General features: G+C 46.0%; 1 protein-coding gene across 1 annotated transcript in view; it reads right to left on the bottom strand.

Annotated features, from left to right (window-relative positions):
* The window catches only part of LOC107192044 (protein groucho-1-like), a 113,819-nt gene that overhangs the window by 60,374 nt on the left and 30,420 nt on the right, over nucleotides 1-23,025 (bottom strand). The window contains exons 2-4 of the mRNA XM_015581224.1: nucleotides 21,147-21,244; nucleotides 13,752-13,815; nucleotides 3,281-3,325 (exon numbers count right to left, since the gene is read on the bottom strand). Coding sequence (XP_015436710.1) covers nucleotides 3,281-3,325; nucleotides 13,752-13,815; nucleotides 21,147-21,244 — 207 coding nt within the window. The remainder of the gene's footprint in view (nucleotides 1-3,280; nucleotides 3,326-13,751; nucleotides 13,816-21,146; nucleotides 21,245-23,025) is intronic.

The following is a 23,025-nucleotide window of genomic DNA, read 5'->3' as shown; positions in this document are numbered from 1 at the left end:
GAATTTATCGGGCGTGTATTAACGCGGTCGGTCGGTCGGTCAGTCTGGTAAGTGTCTGCGAATGGCGGTGTAAACGCGCTCGATTTCGCGTCGATGTAATTAACGTCGGGGTAATTCCCGACAATTACCGTCATCATCATCATCCATCAAACCGCAGCCGACCTGTTACGTTTTCCTGTTATACCTGCACGATAATTGTCGTCTCGAATCACTGGTCTCGCATCGATGCGCGCCCCTACGCGCTGCCAACGGATACAAGCTCGTTAAAACAGAGAGCCATGGATCTCGCGCTCGCGCACGCTGCGGACACAGATCGACCCGCTTGAGCCGTCTGGCGTAAAATATGTTTGAACGGTTTTAAAACGTCTACGTTCGCTGCCGTTCGAATCGACAAAGTGTAGTATATAACCTGTCGGTAGAACAATACATCCTGTTGGTAAACACGATCGATTTCTAGTTCGTTTCTCCTGCTTTAAGCTTTATTCATCGTTTCAATTTCACACTATTCCCTCTAGGGTGAAGTACCTAACATGACCCTATACTTTCAACTAGCATTTGGACCACTTTCTCTAACTGTCAAAGTCACACTCTCCTCAGAATACAATTACTTCGAATTACAATCTTTTTTCCCCCACAAGCCCCACAAATGGATCGAATAAAAACTACGAAAGAACACCTCCCGAAATTCAATCCACGCAAAATACCTTTCACGAGAATACTCAAACGAATCTCAAGACACGACAGGAATGTCTAAACTCTTCCAGTGTCTACTTCGTCGCAGCAATAATCACCGTTCTCTTTCTCTCCCTTCCCCTTTCAAATAACGCGTTCGCGCGTAAATCACGCCGAGATTTATTGAACGTGTAACGCGAGCGAGCGGATCGACTTGTGGAGGAACAGGAAGAAAAAGAGTCCGTGGCCGCGCCTCCTGTCTTTCCCCCGGGTCCATGCGTGTGTGTGTGTGTGTGTATCCCAGCGTGTTCCTCGAGCGGCAAAACTCCGAAGTACTCCTTCTCATTTTCGATGCGCTCTCCAACCCCCTCCCATCATCCCTAGCTAATTTATGAATCGTCCCGCGCCCCCTTCTGTTCTCACCCGACGTCTCCGTCGGGAGAGTCACCCGGCCTGGTGCGCGTTGGAGATGGGGGTTCCCTTTCCCATCCCCTGTCACGACACGAAGCCCGATTTACGATTTGAGGGGTGCATCCGAGCGGAACGGGGGAAGGTGTGAGGAAGAGTGGGGGGGGGGGGGGGGGGGCACGAGAAGGAAATAACGGGTGCCCAGGCTGCTAAATATTCAATAAACGCGAGCATTATTCCCGTCACGTCGACGTTCGAAGCTGCCTTCCACGGTGGAAGCAACGACGGCAGCGGCGAGACCCCGAGAGAGCTAAGGAGAGAAAGATGGGTAAAGGAGCGCGCGAGCAGCAAAGTGATCGAACGGGAAAGAGAACGAACGGTCGAGTAGAGGATAGAAGACACGGAGAAAGAAGGGGAGGAAGGGGGAAAAAAGTGGGCTATTTATCCTGTCGGTCGTGAGAATTCCAGATCGGAGATTCCGGGTCGGGTTGTACCCAGATAGATTCTCGTCGTGTCAGATCTCCCCTCTTCTACCCAGCCCAGTTTTATTCGCCCATATCTGACGGGGAACTGTCTATTCTCGGAGCCCCGGCGCAAGAACCGTCTTATCCCGGTAAGATGGTTTCTGACTAAAAGATCGACGACGACGCGGTGCAAGATATAAAGCGTCCCGCGCGCGCGCGCGCGCACGTTACGGTCTCCATGTTCGCTCGTCGAGCCGATAAATTTTCATGATCGTACGCACCACCCTTTCCCCCTTCACAGCCCGCCCGACCCGCCTTGTAAATGAATAGCCCGGTAAAAAGGAACGAAGATGTGCACGGTAATTGACGACATTAATGTCCGGAATGTCGTAAAACCGAGCGCGAAATGAAATACGACGTTTCTCTTCTGGCCCGGAGCAGACGTTGCTCGTTCCCGCTTTTGGTCCTGTTTCGCCGCCAGCAAATTATACCCGTCGTTTTTCTCTATCTCTGTTTTACGCGACACGGAAAACGGAGAGAACGACGAACGTGCCGAAGAAGGGAAAAATCGGTATTTACAATGGCGATCACGACCGGTAGGCGACGAGGAAAACGAGAAATTCAAATCAGCCGATCGCCGCGATGAATATGGATGTCGCGAGGAGAAAAACACGGCCCCGTAGAGATCTTTGCGATGCAAATTCGCCGCCGTGAGTCCTTTGGCTTTTTTTTTTATTTTTATTAATATCGGAAAAGCGTTTGGTAGGTTAGGTAGGACTTCGATCGCGCCTGCGAAAGGGTGCATTTAATTTGGATCTTTTTTTTATATATGACATTTACATATAATTACAAACAATACTACAACGGCTACAAATGGGTCAAAATGATACTGCATTCGTAGTACAGACTCATCTCGATTATTGTCCCGAACTCGGATCCGCGCCAGGACAATAATCTTACAGGAAGAAATGCTTCAGACCCTCATAAATTCATTTTTTTAGGGCACCAAAGTATGCGCTTGACAGGTTCCACCCCCCGCCCCCAGTGGTGGGGATAATGCTTGGACAATAATCGACTAAAACAAGCTGGACAATAATCGAGAGAAGTCTGTACGAAAGTTAATACCGTGCCCGCGATACACAGTGAATAATCAGCGACAGAAACCAGCGCGTGTCCGCCCCTCTTCACTCTATTGTAAAACGCAGCGGAAAGAAGTCGTTCGGGGTGGTGGCCCCCCATCCGGTGCAATTTGCATGTTATTACCTTGTTTACATATTTATTCAATAGCGGCCTGGATGATCCCCATCTCCTTTTCCCCTTGTGGGAATCATAGTCTCTCCCTAATCCCCGAGCCACGGGCGCGTCCCTTTAATTTTGAATTAAGGGCCACGCGCGCGCGAAACCCTGTCGTGGCTTGGTCGTGGGCGATTAGTAAGTCGAGGCACGGATATTGCTCGCGCGCGCGCGCAGCCGCTGCTGCCGCGTCATGAATGAAAACATAAATTTCACCGGACACGTCGGTGCTATCGCGCGTTAAGTCAACGAAGTAATTGCTATACCGGTGTGTGCTCGTGGCTACCGTGGTGCACGTGCGTGCGCATCGTAGCCTGCACACATCCATAGAAACACAGACATACACGCGTATCGTATTCATACGAACACCGAGTGTAAGCGGCTTCTATCGCCGCGCTTCGATGATATTCATTTGAAATTCAAATTAAACAACGAGGGCTTACCTGTTTATGCATTTCCACGTTCAGCCCGTAGGACATCTCGTAATACTGCAAGCATGAAACAGAAAGAAAAAAACATACAGAGGAACGATATATTAGACGTGAAGAGAGATATTAAAAAAGAAAAAAAAAGGAAACACACACCAGCGGAAATATAAAGAATCCCCTCTCCCCAACCCTCCCCGGTGGTTACAAGCGTTAACGCGATGCTTGCGCAATACGTGCGCGCGCGACCTGGTAAGAGCCTGAACGTGAGTTACATTCGTATGTATACAAACGTGCAACGACAGAAAGAAAACTGTTCACAGGATAGCGTGACCACGCGAGGGTCCATCGGCTCTCTCTATCTTCCGTTCATTCTCGTTTCGTTGCACCCGCCCTGGCCAGCGGGTTGACTTTAATTGAATTTACCGAGGACATCGATCTCAGTCCGAGGGCCGCTCGGTGCCATTTACAGGCCAGAAAGATCCGACCGGTTGATTGAGACGATCGAGATAAACCGAATTTGTGCCAGGTAGCCGGGAACGATAAATAATTTCATTCGAGAGGGGGTTTGAGGGGGGCAACGAAAGCGGGGATAAACTTGCCTCTAGAATGTACTCAGGTGCAACTTATTATGCAACGCACGACTCGATTGCACCTGACCGTTCGAAAACGCCCGGGAGGCAGAGGTATTCGCGATCCCCGACGATCGAATCACCGTCGGATTAATCAAACACATACTCTCAGACGCATTAACGTCCCGCCGTTATATAAGTAATACGCCTCCTGCTGCTTGCTCCGAATACGATCGTATATGTATCTAGAAACGATGGCTTAACGCTCGAGATTCCTGAACGACGTTAGGAGAGGGGGGTATATACCGAAGGGTAAGAAGAAAGATGAGAGGAGGATAGATGTTGTAGGTCCTCGGGACAGTCGGTTAAGCCAAGCAGAAAGACTCCCAAGGGCTAATCGAATTATCGGGTTACCTAAACCGAGATCCTGGCTCGAATTCGTAATAACGTCCAAAAGAACCCTTCGAGGTGGGTCTTTAAGGGGGACCTGTACATGGCTGCCGGAGAGAGAGAGAAAGAGGGAGACAGCGGAGATTACATCGATCGAGCGAGATTACGAAAACCGGGCCAAATTGAGCCGTAATGCGAGATCTCGGCCCGGGAAGGAGGATAAACGTCCTGGAGAGAGAAAATGAGAAAAACGAAAGGGAATCGGTCTCTCCTACCCCTGAAGAGGTAGCTGCGCGCCTGGTTTGGGTCTCTCTCTCCCTCTTTCTATCTGCGGTTGCGTTCGTGTTTGGGTCCCCGTGCGTGTATACGCGGGGACGTCCAAGACCGGTTTCTCGTAACATCGTTTCTACATCGTGTGTACAAGATCCCGGGCCCGGGTATGCTTTAACTAATTCACCTACCGGGGTTCTCAGCTTTCCCCTCGACGTTCACGTCGTGGATGTCTGAATTAGGACTGTAAGTATTCGGATATTCGAACTGTCCGAATGATTTCGAATGCGAATTATTTATTCCAAGAATTCGAATAATTTCGAATACGGATAATTTATTCCAAGAATTCGAATAATTTTAAATACGAACGAATTTATTCGAAGAGTTTGAATAATTCGAATGATTCGAGTCGTACGAAGTGTTCAAATAATTCGAATAGAGCGGAATATTCGAATAGTATGAAGTATTTGATGAATCCGCACCATTTTCGGAGGCTTTTACAAGAGTTCAACCAGTTCGCATAAGGATGAATAGGCGTGCAATATTACAATTCTTTTTAGTGCAATATTATATTCAAATAATAATTATTTATTCTTTGCAACAAACAGAAAACGGGTTGAAGATGTCTGATTCTGTTTGTAGGTTCGAAAAGTTTCAAAGCCTGGTCTCCACCGACGGTCATCACACGGCCAAGAAGACGGACCCTTCGAAATTGCGTTTCTGGCAAAGAATTCTTGGAGTGGTTTGAATCTTGGGCACCACAGAGACCCTCACAAACTGGAAACTGATCTTCCGCTGGCTTTTGTGAAGTATCGACAGAACGAAACACTTCGAAGAACTCCAAAGTCCGCAGAACGGAAAGAGTTAGCTGGTCTCATCAGGCTATGGCTACTTTCAAAGATTGGGGTTGCAAGTAGGAAAAGAAGCACTCGAATGATCTACATTCTTCGGTCTTCGAGATACTATCTCTGAAAATCTTTCTGAAATATTTGGTCAAGGATCTGTATTTAGGATCACTGAACGAATTCCCTTAAAATTGTCTTCTCCTGTTCAACCAACTCCCTCGATTCTGATCTGTACCCTAGCTGATTTCTCTACAGACGAACCGTCCATATTTAATCTCTAAATACAGTGATCCCTGGATGAATACCATACGAGTAATGGCGTTATTTATGGAATCAATAAAAACAGAGTAAACAAAAGCTAAGCAGAGGCTTGGTTTCGAGTAGAAACAAATTTACGAGAAGCTGAAATCCTTTCCGCCTAGCCATAAATACTCCAAAGTGGACCTGAGTACGTCGCACTCATCGAGACATTACTATAACGATATTTAATCTCCACCTCTCTAATATCAAATACTGTTTATCTACGATAGGTACGTAATTTCCCATAGAAGAATCGAAATCTTCACCCGATCAGATGTGAACACTGGGCAAGCAGCCTGATATAATCGCCGGTAAATGATAACCTCTAAACAGATGTAGCCACTCAAACCCCACAAAAGGCGTTGGTCGATTTTTTAACAAGCTGCTCCCGTTATCGATGACAAGCGCACACATGTCAAGTGGAAAACCCATCGGGTTCCTCGGGTTTCGTACATACCCGAATGGCTTCTCATCCCCTGCGTTATGAGTCATCTCGCGACTCGGTATACGCTCGTGACTCATCGCGACGGCCCCCGAACAAGACTTTCGACCAGCGGAAGAAATGTCACCGGGACGTGCGCACGACTGGCATTAAAAAAAAAAGGACTTTGTGATTCGGGGGACGATGAACGAAAGAGAGAGGGAAAAAAAAGAAGAAACACAGAATTCGACGATAACGACGTACGGACACGAAACGGAGCTAGGAAAAAATGCGTGACTCGCGGAGATCGGCGAGAAAAAAAAATGGTACCCTCCGCGATTTTAACGAGCGTCCGGAACGTGGAGTGGTCCGCCGCATTATTCCTTGTACAGAAACAACGACCGCCGTGAAAACGGTCTTTATTGCTCGTCCATCGTAAAACTGTGTTTTAATATATCAACGCCGCGGTTGTCGCTGCAGTGGCGGACGGTGGTGACGTTTTTTTTTTTCTGTTCGCCGTTGCGGAACGTAAAACCCTTTCCCCTGGAGAATGATATTGAGTTATAATGTCGGCCGGGCACGTCGAAATGGCGCGTCCGTGGCGACAAATTCCGAGATTTAAGGCATCGTTTCCGGTTCGATGAAAAAAACGGGTCACCCGTCGGGAGACAGCGTTCTGACCGTACAGAATTACGGGAACTAATAGATCCGATGACGTGGAAACTCTAGTAAAATATTTGTGGTCTTTGTTTTATATCAGTCTCCGATAATTTTGAGTTTAAAAGTAAAACAGTACGAATTCAAAACAGTCGAAATAGTCTCCACGTGGTGAAGGTGTTAAACGGGGTCTCGGGTTGAAAATTACGGACAAATCTACACGTTTCGTACCGCAATCGCATAAAATCTGCAATCTACTCATCACACGCGTTTGAAACACACGCCAACATCGGTTCCCGTACACACGAATCGTCCAGTGTTCAACCAGGGGACTCACGACTCCAATAAAACTTCATGTACCGTAAACATTTACGAGCGGGCTCGTTCGGAAGACCGTTCCAGCTCAATATCATCGGAAAGTGACGTTTTACATACCGGCGAATAAGACGAAGCCACCGGATGGAACAAGAATAAAACGAAAAACACCGCGTTGGAGCATTTGCATCGACCGTAAAAGGAGAGACGGTAAAAAAAAAAGAGAAAGAAGATACCAATGGAGGTATTCCCCGAGGTATTGTCGCATGAACGATGTCGTCCAGAAAGGATTCTGAATCGGCCAGAAATCACGGGGAAGAAAAACGACCAGCAAGAAGAAGGGACAAGAAACCGTAGTTGGCCAACGGTGTGGATCGTCTCTCTGTCTCTCGTCTCGTGGCTCGACGAAGGTAATTAGCCTTTAATTAATAGACTTCGCCCCCTCGACGGACCCAGCCGGAGTGGAGGTCAGGATCTTAATTATCGTGAGGCTGGAAACATTAGTCGCGCGCGGTCGACACGTTTAATACGAGCGTGTCGCGAGCAGGACTCGATTCGAGCCAGGATGATAAAGCTTGTGCTCGCGCTGGTGCGGCAATAAACGTCGTTCAGCCGTTAAACTCGCCGAATCCAGAGCCCACCCCCCACTCGTTTGCATTTTCAAATTGAACCGAGGTATACGCCCGCTCGTCGGGATTTTATACCGCGTTCTCCGTGTCCGACGGTGATCGAAATTCCAACTGGCTCGATCTCCGCCGGAAATTTATGATATCGAGGACGTGGGATATGTGTCGCGGGACAAAGGTATGGGATACGGTCGTTCGAGCGACCTTCTTTGAGAGAGGAAAGCGACACCGCTTTAATTTTCACTAAATACGAATGTCCGAATGCCTAATGGCCAAGTGACCCTAAAAAAAGAGAAAAATAAGAAAATCTGGATAAAGAAGAACCCCGCAAGAAAAACAGAACGGGAAATAAAGATGAAGGATGTCCAATAATGGAGAATGCATAGACTCTTCTCGATTATCGTCCCGAACTCGGGTCCGCGTCGGGACAATAATCGTATAGGAAATGAATAAATAATAATTCATAGAATACGATGCTTTTGTTAGGTGGGCACGTGTAATTCAATCGATGAATAAATCCGTGCACTCTGTTCGCGCGGAATCCCTTACTTAAAAAATTGTGAATCGAACCGAGAATACACCACGAAAACCCACCGACGACCCCTCGAATAGCAATCCCTTTGGCCCTGGAAACGAGTCGACGCTTTCATTCTCGAATAAACGACAGATATCGATCGCGATCGGTATCTCTAGCGTGACGAGATACGCAAGACTAATGGACCCTCGGCCGTCTCGTCCCTTTCACGAGCCCTTATCCCCCTTTTTATCTTCTCCCCCCTCCCCTGCCCAGACAGAAACGGTCCTGGTTGCGAACACACCCTTAGGTTAAAAGGGGGGCCCTGCCCCGTCGTGTACAACTTGCAAATTTTGCCCCCGATTTCGCCTCTCCTCGATTTAATCAAGAAAAACACACTCCAAACTAAGTAGACTGATGCGTGTCCCCGCACGCCTGGAATGTTCCCTTTGGAACCATCGATCGATGAAGATGACTATGTAATACCGTACTTCGACAACGTGTGTGTAATATTGATCATTTTGAATGATCAGATATAAAATACAAATAGGAAATAAAATCGTTGGTATTCTGTGTTTATTGTGTTTGGTATATTGTCACCTACAAGTGTACATACTACTATACAAGAGAAGACGCGGATGGGCCAATTTCAGGGCCCAGGGGAAAGGTACGCACACGCTCGCCTGTTACAGCGATTGCATAAATTCGTAGCACTAGACGTTGGACGCGACGTTAGCGGTGTTAACGACCCGAACTGTGGTCGTTCACGGCGCACGATTCTATTAACTCATCGCGGAATTTTCGCGGCGATGCCTCCATCCCGATGACGCCTCGAACGCATAAAATCCTCTCCGCCGTGCGGAATTTAATTGGGTACTTTGGGGTGACCATCAAACTCCGTAACTCCGCGACCAAGCTTTTTCGCCGATATAAACCGCACGGACGTAAAATTTTGAGACAGTGTTCTTGGCTGTCTTTTGGTCTGGTCAAACAGCCATTTTCTTCTTAATTTTTAGTCGCGTAACAATGGCTTCTATAGAAACGACTACACGATTCCGTCAAGAAATAGCGGTGTTGCGTATCGGTACACGTAATAGGTTTCCTTCCAATCCCTTATTTTCGTAACTTCCTCAACAAAACTTTGAACTTGTACGCCATCGGAGTACCTGGCCGTTTAAAACAAACAACCCCCTTCCTGAACATTTGTTTTCTACCTTATCAAACGATACTAAATTAATTTGGACCACTGGAACACACTGTATATAAAGTATTCTGAATCACAGCTTCGAAACCAAGAATCAACGAAAACCTAAATTTTTCACGCAAGGAAGTTGCAACAAACAAAAATGGTAAAGAAAAAAACACCAAGTATACACTCATAAGAAACGAACAGAACATCTCAGAGCTTCGTGTCGATGAATAAAATACGAGACGGCCGTTACAGCCGCGCCAAGTCAGAAGCATCAAGAGAAGAGAGTCAATGCACTGGGGGGCGGTGGGCAGAAACTGCGCCGCTGGACGATGCGCTTCAAGGCGATCTCTTCCGAGCGCGCGCCCGCGGTTCCCGCTCGTAAAAGTTCACGAGCTCGACAATTACATGAAACAGTCGTAAAACCGTAATGCCCCGTGGCCGGGCAATATCGTCGTATAACGACGTCGTACGAGGCATCCTCGTCGCGAGCATGTCCGTAGAACGTGCCGGGTCTCTCCGCTTCATATCGGAAACGAATCCGCAAACAAGAATCAGAGGGGTTCAGCGTTCGAGACGATTCGGTTCGGAACGTGTCGATTCGGTACGTGTGAAAAAAGGCGTACCCTGAGGGAGATGAGGGGCGTTTCCGCGTGGAAAAATCGCGAATTCGCTTGCTTGGTTTATGTACTCGCAGAAATATAAAATACGGCCGGGGGCTACTTGCTATCGCGGTGCGTGAACACACGAAAGCGTTTTTAAACCGGCCCGGGTACAGGAGGCGGCGCTGAGTGGAAAAAGGAAGGTAATTCCCAGTGGGAAAAAGAGAACAACGGGGGGAGGTAGGTCACGCTCGACGAGAGAATTAAGCAAGATATTCGCACGCTAAGAGTGTCCCCCGTTAATCCTTCCGTTTCGTTTTTTTTTTCTTTTTGTATCGCGGTGCCCTAACGAGTATCGATTCCATTCCGGAGTTAATTAAGTTTCCATTCTGCAGCCACGCCGCGAAGAAGTACGGTAATGCCTCTCTATCGAAGATCATTCTGATTCGAGTGGACGCCTCGAGGTTAACGGGGGGAGCATAAATCCGGCTGTTAAATCGCGTATGAAATCGTGGATTCTTTTAATTCGTCTGATTTCAGGGAAATCTTAAGGGAGACTGCACCGTAGAAGTCTGAAAACCAGAGACGGGTGTATTTGTCTACTTTTACTGAACAATATTTCCGTACCAGACTTCCTAAAAAATGCACATGAAAGTTGGCAAAATAGAGTGGATCATTTATCGGTACGCCTAATACATCATTCCGTGCTCGTCCCGTCCCTCCAATGCACTTTCGAAAGTCCTGAACCAAAGGAAACGATCCTTCTCCTCTACAAGCAACGTTCCGCGTCGCTAATGACCCGACTCTTGATTCCAGCCGAATCATTCCGATTACGGGACCGCGTAACAAACCGATTCATTAGGAGCCCGCGGTTCCACGGATGACTCCGATGGCCACGTCGGGGGACGAGCGTGTATGTTCCGACAAGTGTACCTGTTGCTGCGGCGGATCCGGCACCAATACAATAAATTCTTGTTGCCTCGATGATTAATCATGAGTGACAAAACGATGTAATATGACACGAAGGGAAGGGGGCGGCCTGGTAATAATAAATGACCGCGCGCCGCGAAACGATTCACGTCCAGTCTCTCTCCCATCGACGTGCGCGCGAACGCATTTTTCTCGCGATTCATCGGCGCGCCGCGGTGTGACAAACGAACCGAGCAAATCTGAACCTTGGGGGTGGTGGAAGGAGGTGGAGGTGAATTTTTATAAAACGAGCCACGAAGCGATGGCTTCATAGAAAACGACAGATGGACGATACGCGCGGATTTGCGTGCCCGGTTACGGAATTGAAATGCAACGCGTGAAACGAGCCGAGGATCGTGCTCGGGGAATCTATACGAGGACGGGGGGGAAAGAGAGTGATGGAAAAAAGACGATCGCCTCGGAAGAAGATCGATCAATCGCTTGGTAGACAGTGTCGAGCTGGGCGTATACGTACGTGTATACACGTGGACGTTCGCGTACCACGGCACCGTCGCGATTAATCTTCGTGGTGCGTGAATCGACGGAAGTGCCACGTCCAACGCAAGCAAGTCCGTCCGTGCATTTTGTATGAAGTCATTTGCATCGTACGCGGCCACGAAGTGTGGCCTATAAATTACCGTCGTACCGTCCACGATAAACCGCGAGACCCGGCCGAGAGACAATAGAACTCTTAACGACCAGGCGGATGGTCTTCTGTTTCGGGGACACATGATTCCCCTTTGTGAACACGAGAACACATCTATGCATTTAGGCGTGTACACCAATCGGTCCGTTATTGTTTTTTTTTTTTTTTTAACGAAATCGGTAGTTAAACGAATACGATACAGACACCTGTAGTAATGTAGGGATATATGTATGTACAGTAAAACTTGGATTAGTACCCGAAAATTGGAAGTGGAACCCGGATAATTACTGAGTAGAGGAATCGATTCTGAAAATATAGAATCAACGCCGAACGTAGAAAGAGAACTTTAACAATAAAATTTTTTTATTTTTGGTTCGTTTTTTTCGATATAACTTTTACTATCGTATTTGTGAGATTTTTCTGTATACTGTTTGATATTATTGGGTTAGCCAAAAAGTTCGCGTGATTTTTAACACGTTTGCCACAGTGAAACAAGGTCGTACGTAGTCAGACACGCTTCCTTTCTCTTTTTAAATCATAAATCATCGAAAATATATGCGTTCAGTTAATGGAGGTTGTTGATCATCTTTTAAATTATAGTATGAGATTCAGTTTATGCAAAATTTTGTAACCGTATTTAAATGATCCAGTCTTTTTGCGACACACGTGTCACCCATATTTGGGTGACGTGGTAGTCAAAGTGTTAAGCCGGTTGGTTGATGCAAACGGTCTTCTACGCTTGATTTCGATGATTGAAGAGAATCTGTGCAATTTTCCGCGTTCTGTAACGAGGATTACTTCTCAGTCTTGGTACTTTTTGAACATACCGTGTACACATGGAGAGCAAAAGAAACCAGTCGTCGCACACGATCGTCCGTGGCCTCTGGTTCGTTTAATCGACACACCGGGTACAAAGAAACGACACACGATCCTACGGGAGGGATGCGTGCACCGTGTATATTCAAAGGCGTCTTTTCACGCCGCGTCGACGACCCGCGAGAGACCTTCTCTCCGTAGGAGTCGAATATGCGGACTCCGAGAGTCCGTATATACTCGCGCGGCGTTGTATCTCTTCCTAATGAAGACGCATACACCGGTGACGTTCCGCCGCAATAATGAAGATCTACGGGCGAAAGTAAACCGCGGCATGGCTGCCAGCCATACACACGTACACACACAATTGTACGTGTGCAGCCGCGAGACCGACTGAAAAGGAGATGGTAGCACGACCACGAAGAAATACGCGAGAGGAACCAGCTCGGCGACTCGGCTGAATGGCCGATAGCCTGTTGGAGCGGGTCAGCGCGCTAAAAGATGGTCGCCTGGATCGCGGCCCCGTTTCTCACGCATCGACTTTATTTTTTTTTTTTATTCACGCATCATTCCCGTGATCGCTGTGACTCGAATATTCCAGCGATCGACGGATTAAGTACGAACACAGGTCTACTGGACTCAAATGAGCCGGTTATTTAATCCTTTAAGTGTTTTATTTCATTTTGAAAACGTGCACTTGTCTGCTTAATTTGGTTTTTAAGCTGTTACGAGTATACTCGACAGAAGTATTGGAATAAAGTTGAAATAAATTCTAGTAAAATGATGAAATTCGTCTTGCGATTTGAGCGCCAACTATTGTCGAATAAAGTAACTGACTTATCAAACAGCCCTCGTATGTATACTGCTGCATATTTATTTATTTTCGAGTAATGTGTTTTACTATGTGGATTTTTTTTTGTATTAAAATATTTTTAAATGTGTTAAAATTACTAACTGTGTTAAGCTTCGCTTTTGTTTCCACAATATTGTTTAATGATCAATTAAGGACGTTGCATGGAAACTTCTTCGGCCGATAAAAGAATCAATTACGAGCAAGCCTGCAACGGACAGATCACTCTGAGATCGAGTTTCAGGAAACGGAGTTGATTAAGAAGTCTACGTTCTTTTTTTCATCCCTTTCTAACTGGTCCATAAAAGGGAACACTCGTAGTTGGTACGATATCGTGGCACAAATTCGGTTTTACTATCTCGACGGATAACTGTTTTCTTTCGTGAGCTCGTTGCAACGCGTCGAAAGAGAGAACATTTCGTAAATGTAATAAGATCATCGAAAAGTAGGAAGAAAGAAAAATTCATTCACGATAAACAGACACTAAAAAGATATTGGTCTTCGACTCACCATTACGTAGTGGCGCTGCATCTCCGTCTTCTCCTGGGCGAGTTTCTCCAGCTCCAATTTAATACTGCACAAAATAAACAAGGAAAACGCACGTGTAAATTAAACATTAATAAATATTGGGGGGGGGGGGCGTACGAAAGTCATCAACACCGACTGTCAATACTACATATTGTTCCCTGTATCCTCGATCGCGGTAACAATCGAATCGGACAGTCCGTAAAAATTACAGTTCGAATAATTAGGTAATTCGTAAACGAGCCCCGTACATTTCTACCGGAACAACAACGCTTGTGTACCAACGGGACGGTGGAGGGGCGTTAATCGGTTCATCGATGCGAATCGGTCCACTCGGTGTGTGCGTCAGTCCTCTGTGACGAGTAAGGAACGTGATCGCGTGTGAAACGGGCTCGCAGGATCGTTAACGTCCACGATCTATCGGCGTTTAACTCTTTTCCGGTGTTCTTTTTTTTCTATTTCTCTCTCTCGCTCTCGCGAGACCGATTTTCCGCTTCAGTCGCGTCCCTTGATCGAGGATTCACGAATAGAGAGAGAGAGAGAGAGAGAGAGAGAGAGAAAGAGAGAGTAGGAATGGTGCGCAGCAAAGCCATTAAAAACACACAATTACTGCAGCCGCAACAAACATCGATAATAGTTGTTACACACCGGCCACTGCACATGAAAACCGTGTGTATAGGTGAAATCCCTCCCCCCTCTTCACTTTCTACCTGTCCATCTGTCTGTCTCCATGTGTGTGTGTGTGTCACGCAGAATGACTACGAACAGCGCGTATCAAAACTATCGGAAGCGGTGGCAATTGCGTCAACGTTCCGCAAAATTCATTTCGTTCGATTGAACTCGGGAAATCGATGTATATACGTCTGTGTATCGATGACACGGATTTACTAAAAATCAGGCTGATCCGTATTTATTATATCTCTAACTCTATGGAATTGTATGCACATAATCTTTTTTTAATCGATATAATGAACGTGAAATTCCAACTAAAATTTCTGTGGTCTCGATAAGAAATCGTGATGCCGATATACACGAGCATCAAAAAGCCCGTAAATTTCATCGAGAATGAACAATCACGGGAGCAACATTGAAACGACGTTGCTTTTTCCACGAATCGAATGATCGATCTTTACCGCGGCGAGTTATTATCGCGGATAGTGGAAATGATAGACCGTTAAATGGAAAATTAATTCCCATCGATCCCGGCGACATAACGACTTGCCTCGAAACGAGGCGGTCCGATCCCGTCTCACCCATTACTTTTACGGTGGTAGTCATTTTTTAACGGCAACAACAAGACCGTGTCATATTTTCGTTTATCGGTGTGCACCGCGAAATTATATCCCTCGAGGCCTCGAATATACATGCGCCCGTGATAATTGCACACGCTGCGTAATACCGTACGCCAAAGGGGTCTGCGTATATTGATGTAAACGTATTCCAGGTCATTGGATAAAGTTGATTTGTAGGCAAGTTGAAAATACAAATTTCTACGCTATCAGTCTCGTTAGTTTTGCTGACAGACCTCGTACACTCCTTTTCTCGTACCGCGAGTTTACCAGTATTAGATCCGTATATTCACGACACGGCTCTCACTTGTCGCGAAAAGGAAAGCGGAATGTCTACATGATCGATTAACCGGCTCACCGCATCTTTTTGGTAAAACATGGAGATTTACTTCACATCAGTTAAACCACGGATCTTTGCTGACAAAAGTTAGATATTAACCGGCGACAGAAGTTGACGCTCTTTTAAAATGAGTGTTACACCTGCGCAACAATGGTCGTTAAAGAAATATTCGAAATATTATCACTAGAGTAATAAAATAGGCGTCTACTGTAACAGACAAATGCACTTAACACTGTGAATTTTAATAACCACCGCCTGACTATTAAACATACTTACTGGTTTGGATTATATTGAATTTTAATTTTCTATTAATATTAGTATTTCTTTCACAGGTGACTATACTTCCAAGAGTATAATACGTTTCACAGGGGAGAAATACAAGAGCAAAAGTTACAATTTTTCCCAGTGTGCAGAGAAAGAGAGTGGGCGAACCGTCTGCAGAAACCATATTTTTACGTAACCAACGCGAGGGAAGCCCAGAGATGGTCCGTGAATTGATATTTCATTCTGTAAACAGCGAATGATTGAAATAACCGAGGTCGGAACGAGCGCGCTGAGAGCAAACCCAAGTTGGAAAGAACCGTTTAAACATGAAATTTATTCCGATCGGTCGATAAGGTTTGCGAATCCCGGGCGCGGTTCGTGGATATCACAAATTCTGAAACGCGAGCGATACGGAATTAATTTAAATGTCGATTAACGAACGGTAACGGTGGACGGTTAAATATTAATTTCGTTGCGCGCCGTGACGAAACGGGAGATGCCTTGTGATCTGTGAACACACACGAGGTGGACAATGTTTATATGCATCGTGACACTAAAATTTATAACCTATTTTTTATGCATTCTGGATAGTTTCCTGGAGTGAATGAAATCTTTTTTACCCGTATAATGAAAATTACCGCGATCTAATGGTTCAGTTTCATTCTATATACAAGTAGAGGGGAAAAAAAATTAGAGAAAAGAGCGTTTCCGATAATAACGAATCGAGCAGGTCCTGATTATCAATCACGGCAACGGTTCGACAGATGGTTAGACTTCGCGCAGCAATTTCCATTCGTTTCCGTAATTGGACAGAGCTCCGAAAGAAAGAGAGGACACTAAGGCGATTAACTAATCTCGCAATCGCTTCGGGGCGAAATTGAGTGCTACTGAGCAGCAGCCCGCCGATGGAAATTGATAGGCAATTATTGTTCTCCGGTTCGAGTCTGGAATCGTGGAAGCGAAAGTCCGACGAGCACCGGAGCTTCAACGTTTTCTATTGTTTACCGCTGTACAGGATGCGCCGCGGAAGAAGGACAGACGATTTGAACTTTATCCAAACAGATAAAAAAAAAAACAAAGAACTTATTCCTTATTACAAAGCATTACCAAATTCCAACAAGTTTAAAAGAAATATCGTTTAGGAGACATTAAAGCTCGATGGACAACGCGTATGTTACAACGAACAAACATTATCAATTTTACAAAAAATCACATTTCCTTCGTACAGACCAGGTGTCCTGGCACTTACTTGCGGTAGCGTGCATACATAAAACTTACGGTTCCCATTTCAATCACGTTCAACTCCATTCGGTCTCAGCATCGTTACCGCAAGAAGAAGAATAGAAGTAAAAAAAGAAAAAAAAAACGAAACCACAGGTAAACGCTTCCTCGTCGCATTCCACCGTTCGATCCTTTCCCTGCCATTTCTTCAATTTCCAACGAACCCCAGAAGCTGTCACCGGTCCCACTTCTCTGAATCGCCTTGTACAGGCTACCGGGTATTGCGCTCGAGATCGACAGCCTCGCGTGTGTACCAAGACAGTCTCGCGTAAAGTAGCCACCCGATCGTGATCTCGATACCGGTAACGAGACACGTTTTTTTTTCTCTCCCCCCCCCTCTTTCTCACCGCGTCAGTTCCTTTAACAGACCCCGTCTAGGTGAATTATTCGGTTAATCGTTAGCGGATTTCAGTGACCGTGTAAGGAGAGGCAAACATTCCGCGACCAGGCAGCCCGCCACTTCGTCACGATAAATTAGCGTGATATTAACGATCGGTCGGACGATAATTCCGGTTGCGCAACCGATCAAGGATCCAATTAATTATTTCAGATTGACACGGGGAGGGGAGGAGGACGATGAAAACGATCCCGAGACATAAACACACGCACCTGTTTCCTCGGTTCAAGCAGTCACAGAAAATTTTCCCTCCACGGTTCCAGCCACTCTCAATTTGTAAACGGCGAAATTTATAGTCCACCGCCCTTTTCCATCCTCCTCCTACCACCGGTTTCTGACCCCAACCGGAGTGGAGAGCTCGCAGGAACATTTATCCGAGGCGTGCCCGCGTTTGATAATAAAACTAACGCCGCGGCCCGCCCGCCACTTTCCGCATCATCGAGTGCATAATACAGACATAAAATGAATTATTCCGCGCGGTCGCCACCGCTGTTTGCACGGACAATTCCCCAGGGGGCTTGTGCAATCTTTCTTTCGCGCGGAATTCTTGCACGTGGTGTATATATGTATATGTACAGGTACGCGGGCGCTGTAATCAACGCCGCGGAAAATAAATCACGCCGTGAAAGGGGATCGAGGGTGAACTTTCAATGCATGTGACGTTTGTAGGCTATCTCGTCATGCTTTAACCATGGAACGCAGAGTTTTTGTGACGAAACACTGTTATACGAGATAGCAATAATTCTTAATAAAAGACAAATAAGAGGCACAGGGTAGCACCAGGTAATACAGTAAAGGTAACATAATACCGTTGTCTGTTTCTAACGGATCGCCTTGTATGAAGGGAGAAAGACGTGATTGCTGACAAAATGAATGATTGGAGTATATTGATGGTCCTTTGCAGGGTTTCCCAGCGCGGAGCATATGCCCCATCGAGGGGTAATTTCAATATTTTGAGGGGCATTAAATTGTTATCTTTGCGTACAATACTAACGCCTAGTTTCAATTCCAAAAGAAAATTTCTGGGAATCATACGCAGTACAATGAAGTCGCTTTAACTGCGCAGAAAGACCTCTACGTTAACTTCCCTCGCGTCATCCCCACCACTAGGGGACTCCGCCTTGGAAGGATCGGTCCGCAGAGTAGTGCGAAATCGGTTACTGTCTGACCGTGCCGCGCAGATCGCGAACGCATCGAAATGCCTATACATGTATCTATATCCTAGCGCCTATTTATACTGCTATATGCAGAGTGGAGGAGACAGCAGCTTTGAGGAGAGCTTCGGTCTATTTCCCTCTAGCGGCTGGTGCTCACCGTCATCCTCCCCGTCCACGGTTTCGTGTCGCCGCGACACGAAACAACAATTTAAGTTTCCGTCCTCGGTGGAAATCGTGCGGCACGTGACGTCGTGAATTAACACGTTAAAGGGTCGGGACATAAATTAACGTGTCAAGCCGACGATAGGGATCGTCAGGCCCGTTGAGAGCTCCTGCCCCCCCACGTCCAAAGAAAGTGTTCCCTCCCTTATCAGGGCTACTTTTCCCTCGGCGGCGGTTGCGTGCGCGATCCTATCGCCCCGATTACCCGACGTTACTCGCGTACTTGTTACGTTTTTACGACGTCCTAAGCTCGGAATAGCCGACGGCCCTGCGGGACCCTGCTGTTCCCTGGACGAACCTTGAAACTCCGTGCCTCTTCTCGTGTGCACAACTCCAACATAGAGGTTTAGCGTGAATAGCAACCTTCACTTATTAGAGGTTGTCGTGCGAGCTCTGACGAAGCTTTCTTAACATTTGCAGTCAATCTTAAGTTTATAAACATATTTCATTACTTAATCCCTTGTGATATTATTATTAGCCTAACTTATGCGAAAATAGACTGTTCCTCAATCCCTCGGATGGTGAACGTTTTTGAGGATCGCCAACCTGGGGATCGAGATACCCAACAACTATGACGTTCCAGTTAGTTTCCGTGAGTTTCAATCGTTTATAAGTTTTGCATAAATGCTGGGACAAAAGTGGACCCAAACACCGTCATCCTCGAGGATTAACGAGGATACAATGAAAATAGCGACTGAAGTCTATGTTCCCTTCAACTTCGAATTCTTAATAAATTCATCCAAAACTAGACACTCGAAACAAGCCTGATAACTTTCGCAAAAATAAAACAAAAAGCTATGTTTCTCCTCATAATACACAGACAACACAGTATCTAGTAACGTCGTGTCTTCCACGTTTGAGATACCAGGGGAATCGAGGTCGAAAAATGATTACGCGCGGCAGTAAACGGTTAAGGTCGTTATACGGCACGGGATAAAGAAGATACGATGGGATTCCGAGTGAACGTGGAGAAAAGGGCTCGTAATACCGGAGCTGTGATGAGGAAAAGTTACGGTGGAATGGCCCGTAAAGCAGCTGAATGGCTCGCGGACGCGTAACACGCGTGGATAGAATCGAAAACCGCCGCCGTGGTCTCCTCTCATCGTTCACCTCCGGGCTATGTGTGCACACTTCGGCGCGCATAGCTTCCGCTCGGACAAACAATTTCCCTCTCTCTCTGCGTACATTTGTCGATTTGTCTGGCAGCTTCGACTACGCAGCGACAGGACGTTAGCGCAAACGTTTCCTAGATAAGATCGTTTCCCCGTAGTGTATACAGGGTATCCCACCTAACTCTGCAATTATTCTCTTATTTGTCACGGTACAAAACAATGGTTCGAAAGAAAGTTAGTGTATTTTAGGGGGAAATTAGACTATAAGATTGAAGGTCATATCTTCTGAGATTTCTCTAATGGTAACGTTTTTTTTTCATTACAACGAGGAGATCAAAAGGTACCCAACAATGTATAATCTAGGTGGTCTGTAATTGGTGGTCCAAACGGGAAGGAGGCGATTCTACATAAAAAAATAAGTCGATAATGTGAAACAGAAGATTTTCATCGGAGGCTTAGGTTTCGAGAAAATCGAATTAAAAGATTCATCCGGAACGGGCGTATTCGTCATACTAAGTAAGTAGAAACGGAATGCAATGACCAGACGCGTTAGTCAAGTCCTATTCGATTGCACGCGTATCCAGTAGATTTTCAAAGTCGATTTTCTCGAAAACGAAGTCGCGAATGACAAAATTTTATTCTACATTTTCGACTTATATTTTCTATTTATAATCACTCCCTTTCTTAGATGTTTTGAAGAAATTGGTACAAAGTATACAAGACCGATGCAATTCGTTAAAAGTTAAGAAAAATTTGTGTATTCGTGTACGGTGTATCTATTTTCTAATATTTCAGTTCACTGTAACATAAAATAGAGAAAGTCTGTCTCGAGGAGAGATAAAAGTCCTTTCTACATCAAAGCTAGCAATTAGAATTCATTCTTCTTTTTCCTTTATACTTTCAGAATCATTAATCATAGGAACTTCGATCATCGACTTTGTACCATTAGTTAGCGAACAATTAACAAACCACGCTCAGCAACGAAACCAATCATTACTTTTCTTTTTCCTATGAAGACGGAGTAGATACCATCGAACAAGCATAACCGCTACCGTACACTTAATAACGATCAGAAATTATCGACAATTAAATAAAGATAGAGAAACCGGTCTCGAAGTACCGGATTCATTTCACGTATCGTGTGTTGTCCAACGGGAAACGTCGGGGGCTTTCTTTTAACAACAACACAATTATTAAATGTATCGCAATTTTCCCGACACGTATCGACGTCCAAGATACATTGCGCTTCCACGAGTAATGAGGGGTCCCCAGTCGATGGTGGAGTTTTGTTTTACGGGCATGAAAAATAGAGGCATACCTGTGATACTGTGTCTGAAGAAAGTTGAAGTCCTCCTTGATACGATCGCACAGCTCGCCGATCGAGAATTTATATTGCTGGCCGGGCTGCGGCGGACCCTGAAACATGAAATAAAACGAATAAGGTCAGCTCATCCGGCGATCCGATGGTTTTTCATTCGTCGGGGAATCGCGCTAGACACCCGTTCCCCGGTCGCAAAAACCGTTCCCAAGAGATGAACGACCGAATTTTCACACGCGATACGGCCGCTGCCGTCGCACAGGCACGGAGATATGAATCGTGCGCTCCCGGGTCATAAACTTCGCCCATTATCTCGATTGTTATGTTTTAGAATGGCGAATAAACAACAGTAATTACCACTTAAATGTATCCACCCATAAACAGTAACAAATACGCGTTTGTACACTACAGACTGAAAGTTCGAATTTCCTTGCTGAATCCCCTTACAGTCGGATTCGGTGCGGTAAATTCCATTGTGATTCGAAGGTTAATATTTTCAGTTATGAAAGTTATTTGTGGATGGACTTTCGTGCGGAAAATCGAAAGAACCAGATTGGACTTGGGTTAAGAGATCCAAAGTGATTCATGTTAAGGCTAAAACCCTCAATTTTAATCAATTCAAAACCAAAAAAATGACCAGACCAAATCAGCATAAAGACCCGAACTGAATCAGCAGACATTGTCGCGCGATACTATATGCAAAGTCCCATCGAACTCCTCGGGTATATCGGTCGACCGACGGGTCTCAGTAAGGGCGGCTTTCTTCGAGTATTTCCCGAGCGTAATCAGACGACGTGATTGCGTACGGAAGAAACGGTAATCCTTCGATGTGCCGGATGCACTTGTCACGGCCCACGTAAGGCAGCCGCCCCAGAGGCGTGCACACAGAACGCGAGCGGCATAAGCGGCGGAAATCGTGCCCGCTGCTCTGGCTTCCGTTCGCTGATTACGCCTCCAGTTTAAACGTTGCGCGCACGGTTCTGCCCCGCCGGCCAATTTCAGCTCGTAAAAGGCTTCGTGGCGCCCCCCCCCTCCCTCCCCTGAGGGAAAAAGGATCCAGGAAACACTCTGCATGGAAATCGAGCGCGCGAGGAACATTGTTTCCTAGCCGGCGAACGTACCCTCCCATGGATGGGGAGGAGGGGGAAAAGTTTCCCGGTAAGTACAGTGTTGCGATATTGCCTTGCCAAGCATAACGATCCGACGAGCGACGTTATCGTTTCGCAGATAATCGACGCGGTTGCGAAGTGTATAATCGTCGTTAATCGTGGTTAATTATTGGCCGTTGACGAGTTATCTTGGCTCGTTCTTGATAGCCTTTTCACGAAACGAGCGCGCAGTTCCTTCTGTCTCAGTTCTGACGAGTGTCATAAATTCCAAGATATTGGTGAACTAGAACGACTGATAAGTACGCGACTTTAATGGTCTGAACAGTGTTCGAAGATACCAAGAGACGGTGTATCGTGACTTAAACTGGAGTTGTTGCTTTAACACGTTGGCACCCTTTGTCACAGATCTGATATAGGTACATAAATCAATCGCTGACGTGTTAAAAGGGCTCCTATGTTTACTCCTGTAACCTTATTGATGTAGCGAGTTTTTTGCGTTGATTTTATTAATTTCGTTCTAATCAATTCGTGATTTTTACAAGAGAAGAATCGAATCAGAATCGAAGATCCCTAGTTCCATCCAGCTAGTACAATCTCTGATTTACAAGCAACCCTACCCTCAGTGCATCTTTCGAAATTGTCTTCGATCAATAAAGGACCAGAGCCACGTATTCCGTAGTCCGGCTGGCTTTGTTCTCGTCGAAACAACGGGGGAAGGAGGAGTAGAGGGTCGAGAGTGGCGGAGACGAAGGTAATAGTGGCGCAAATTC

The sequence above is a fragment of the Dufourea novaeangliae genome, unplaced genomic scaffold, assembly GCF_001272555.1.
Source record: "Dufourea novaeangliae isolate 0120121106 unplaced genomic scaffold, ASM127255v1 scaffold296, whole genome shotgun sequence".
Lineage (NCBI taxonomy): Eukaryota > Metazoa > Arthropoda > Insecta > Hymenoptera > Halictidae > Dufourea > Dufourea novaeangliae.
The sequence above is the reverse complement of the archived record's forward strand: the minus strand, read 5'-3'. Positions and strand labels throughout refer to the sequence as shown.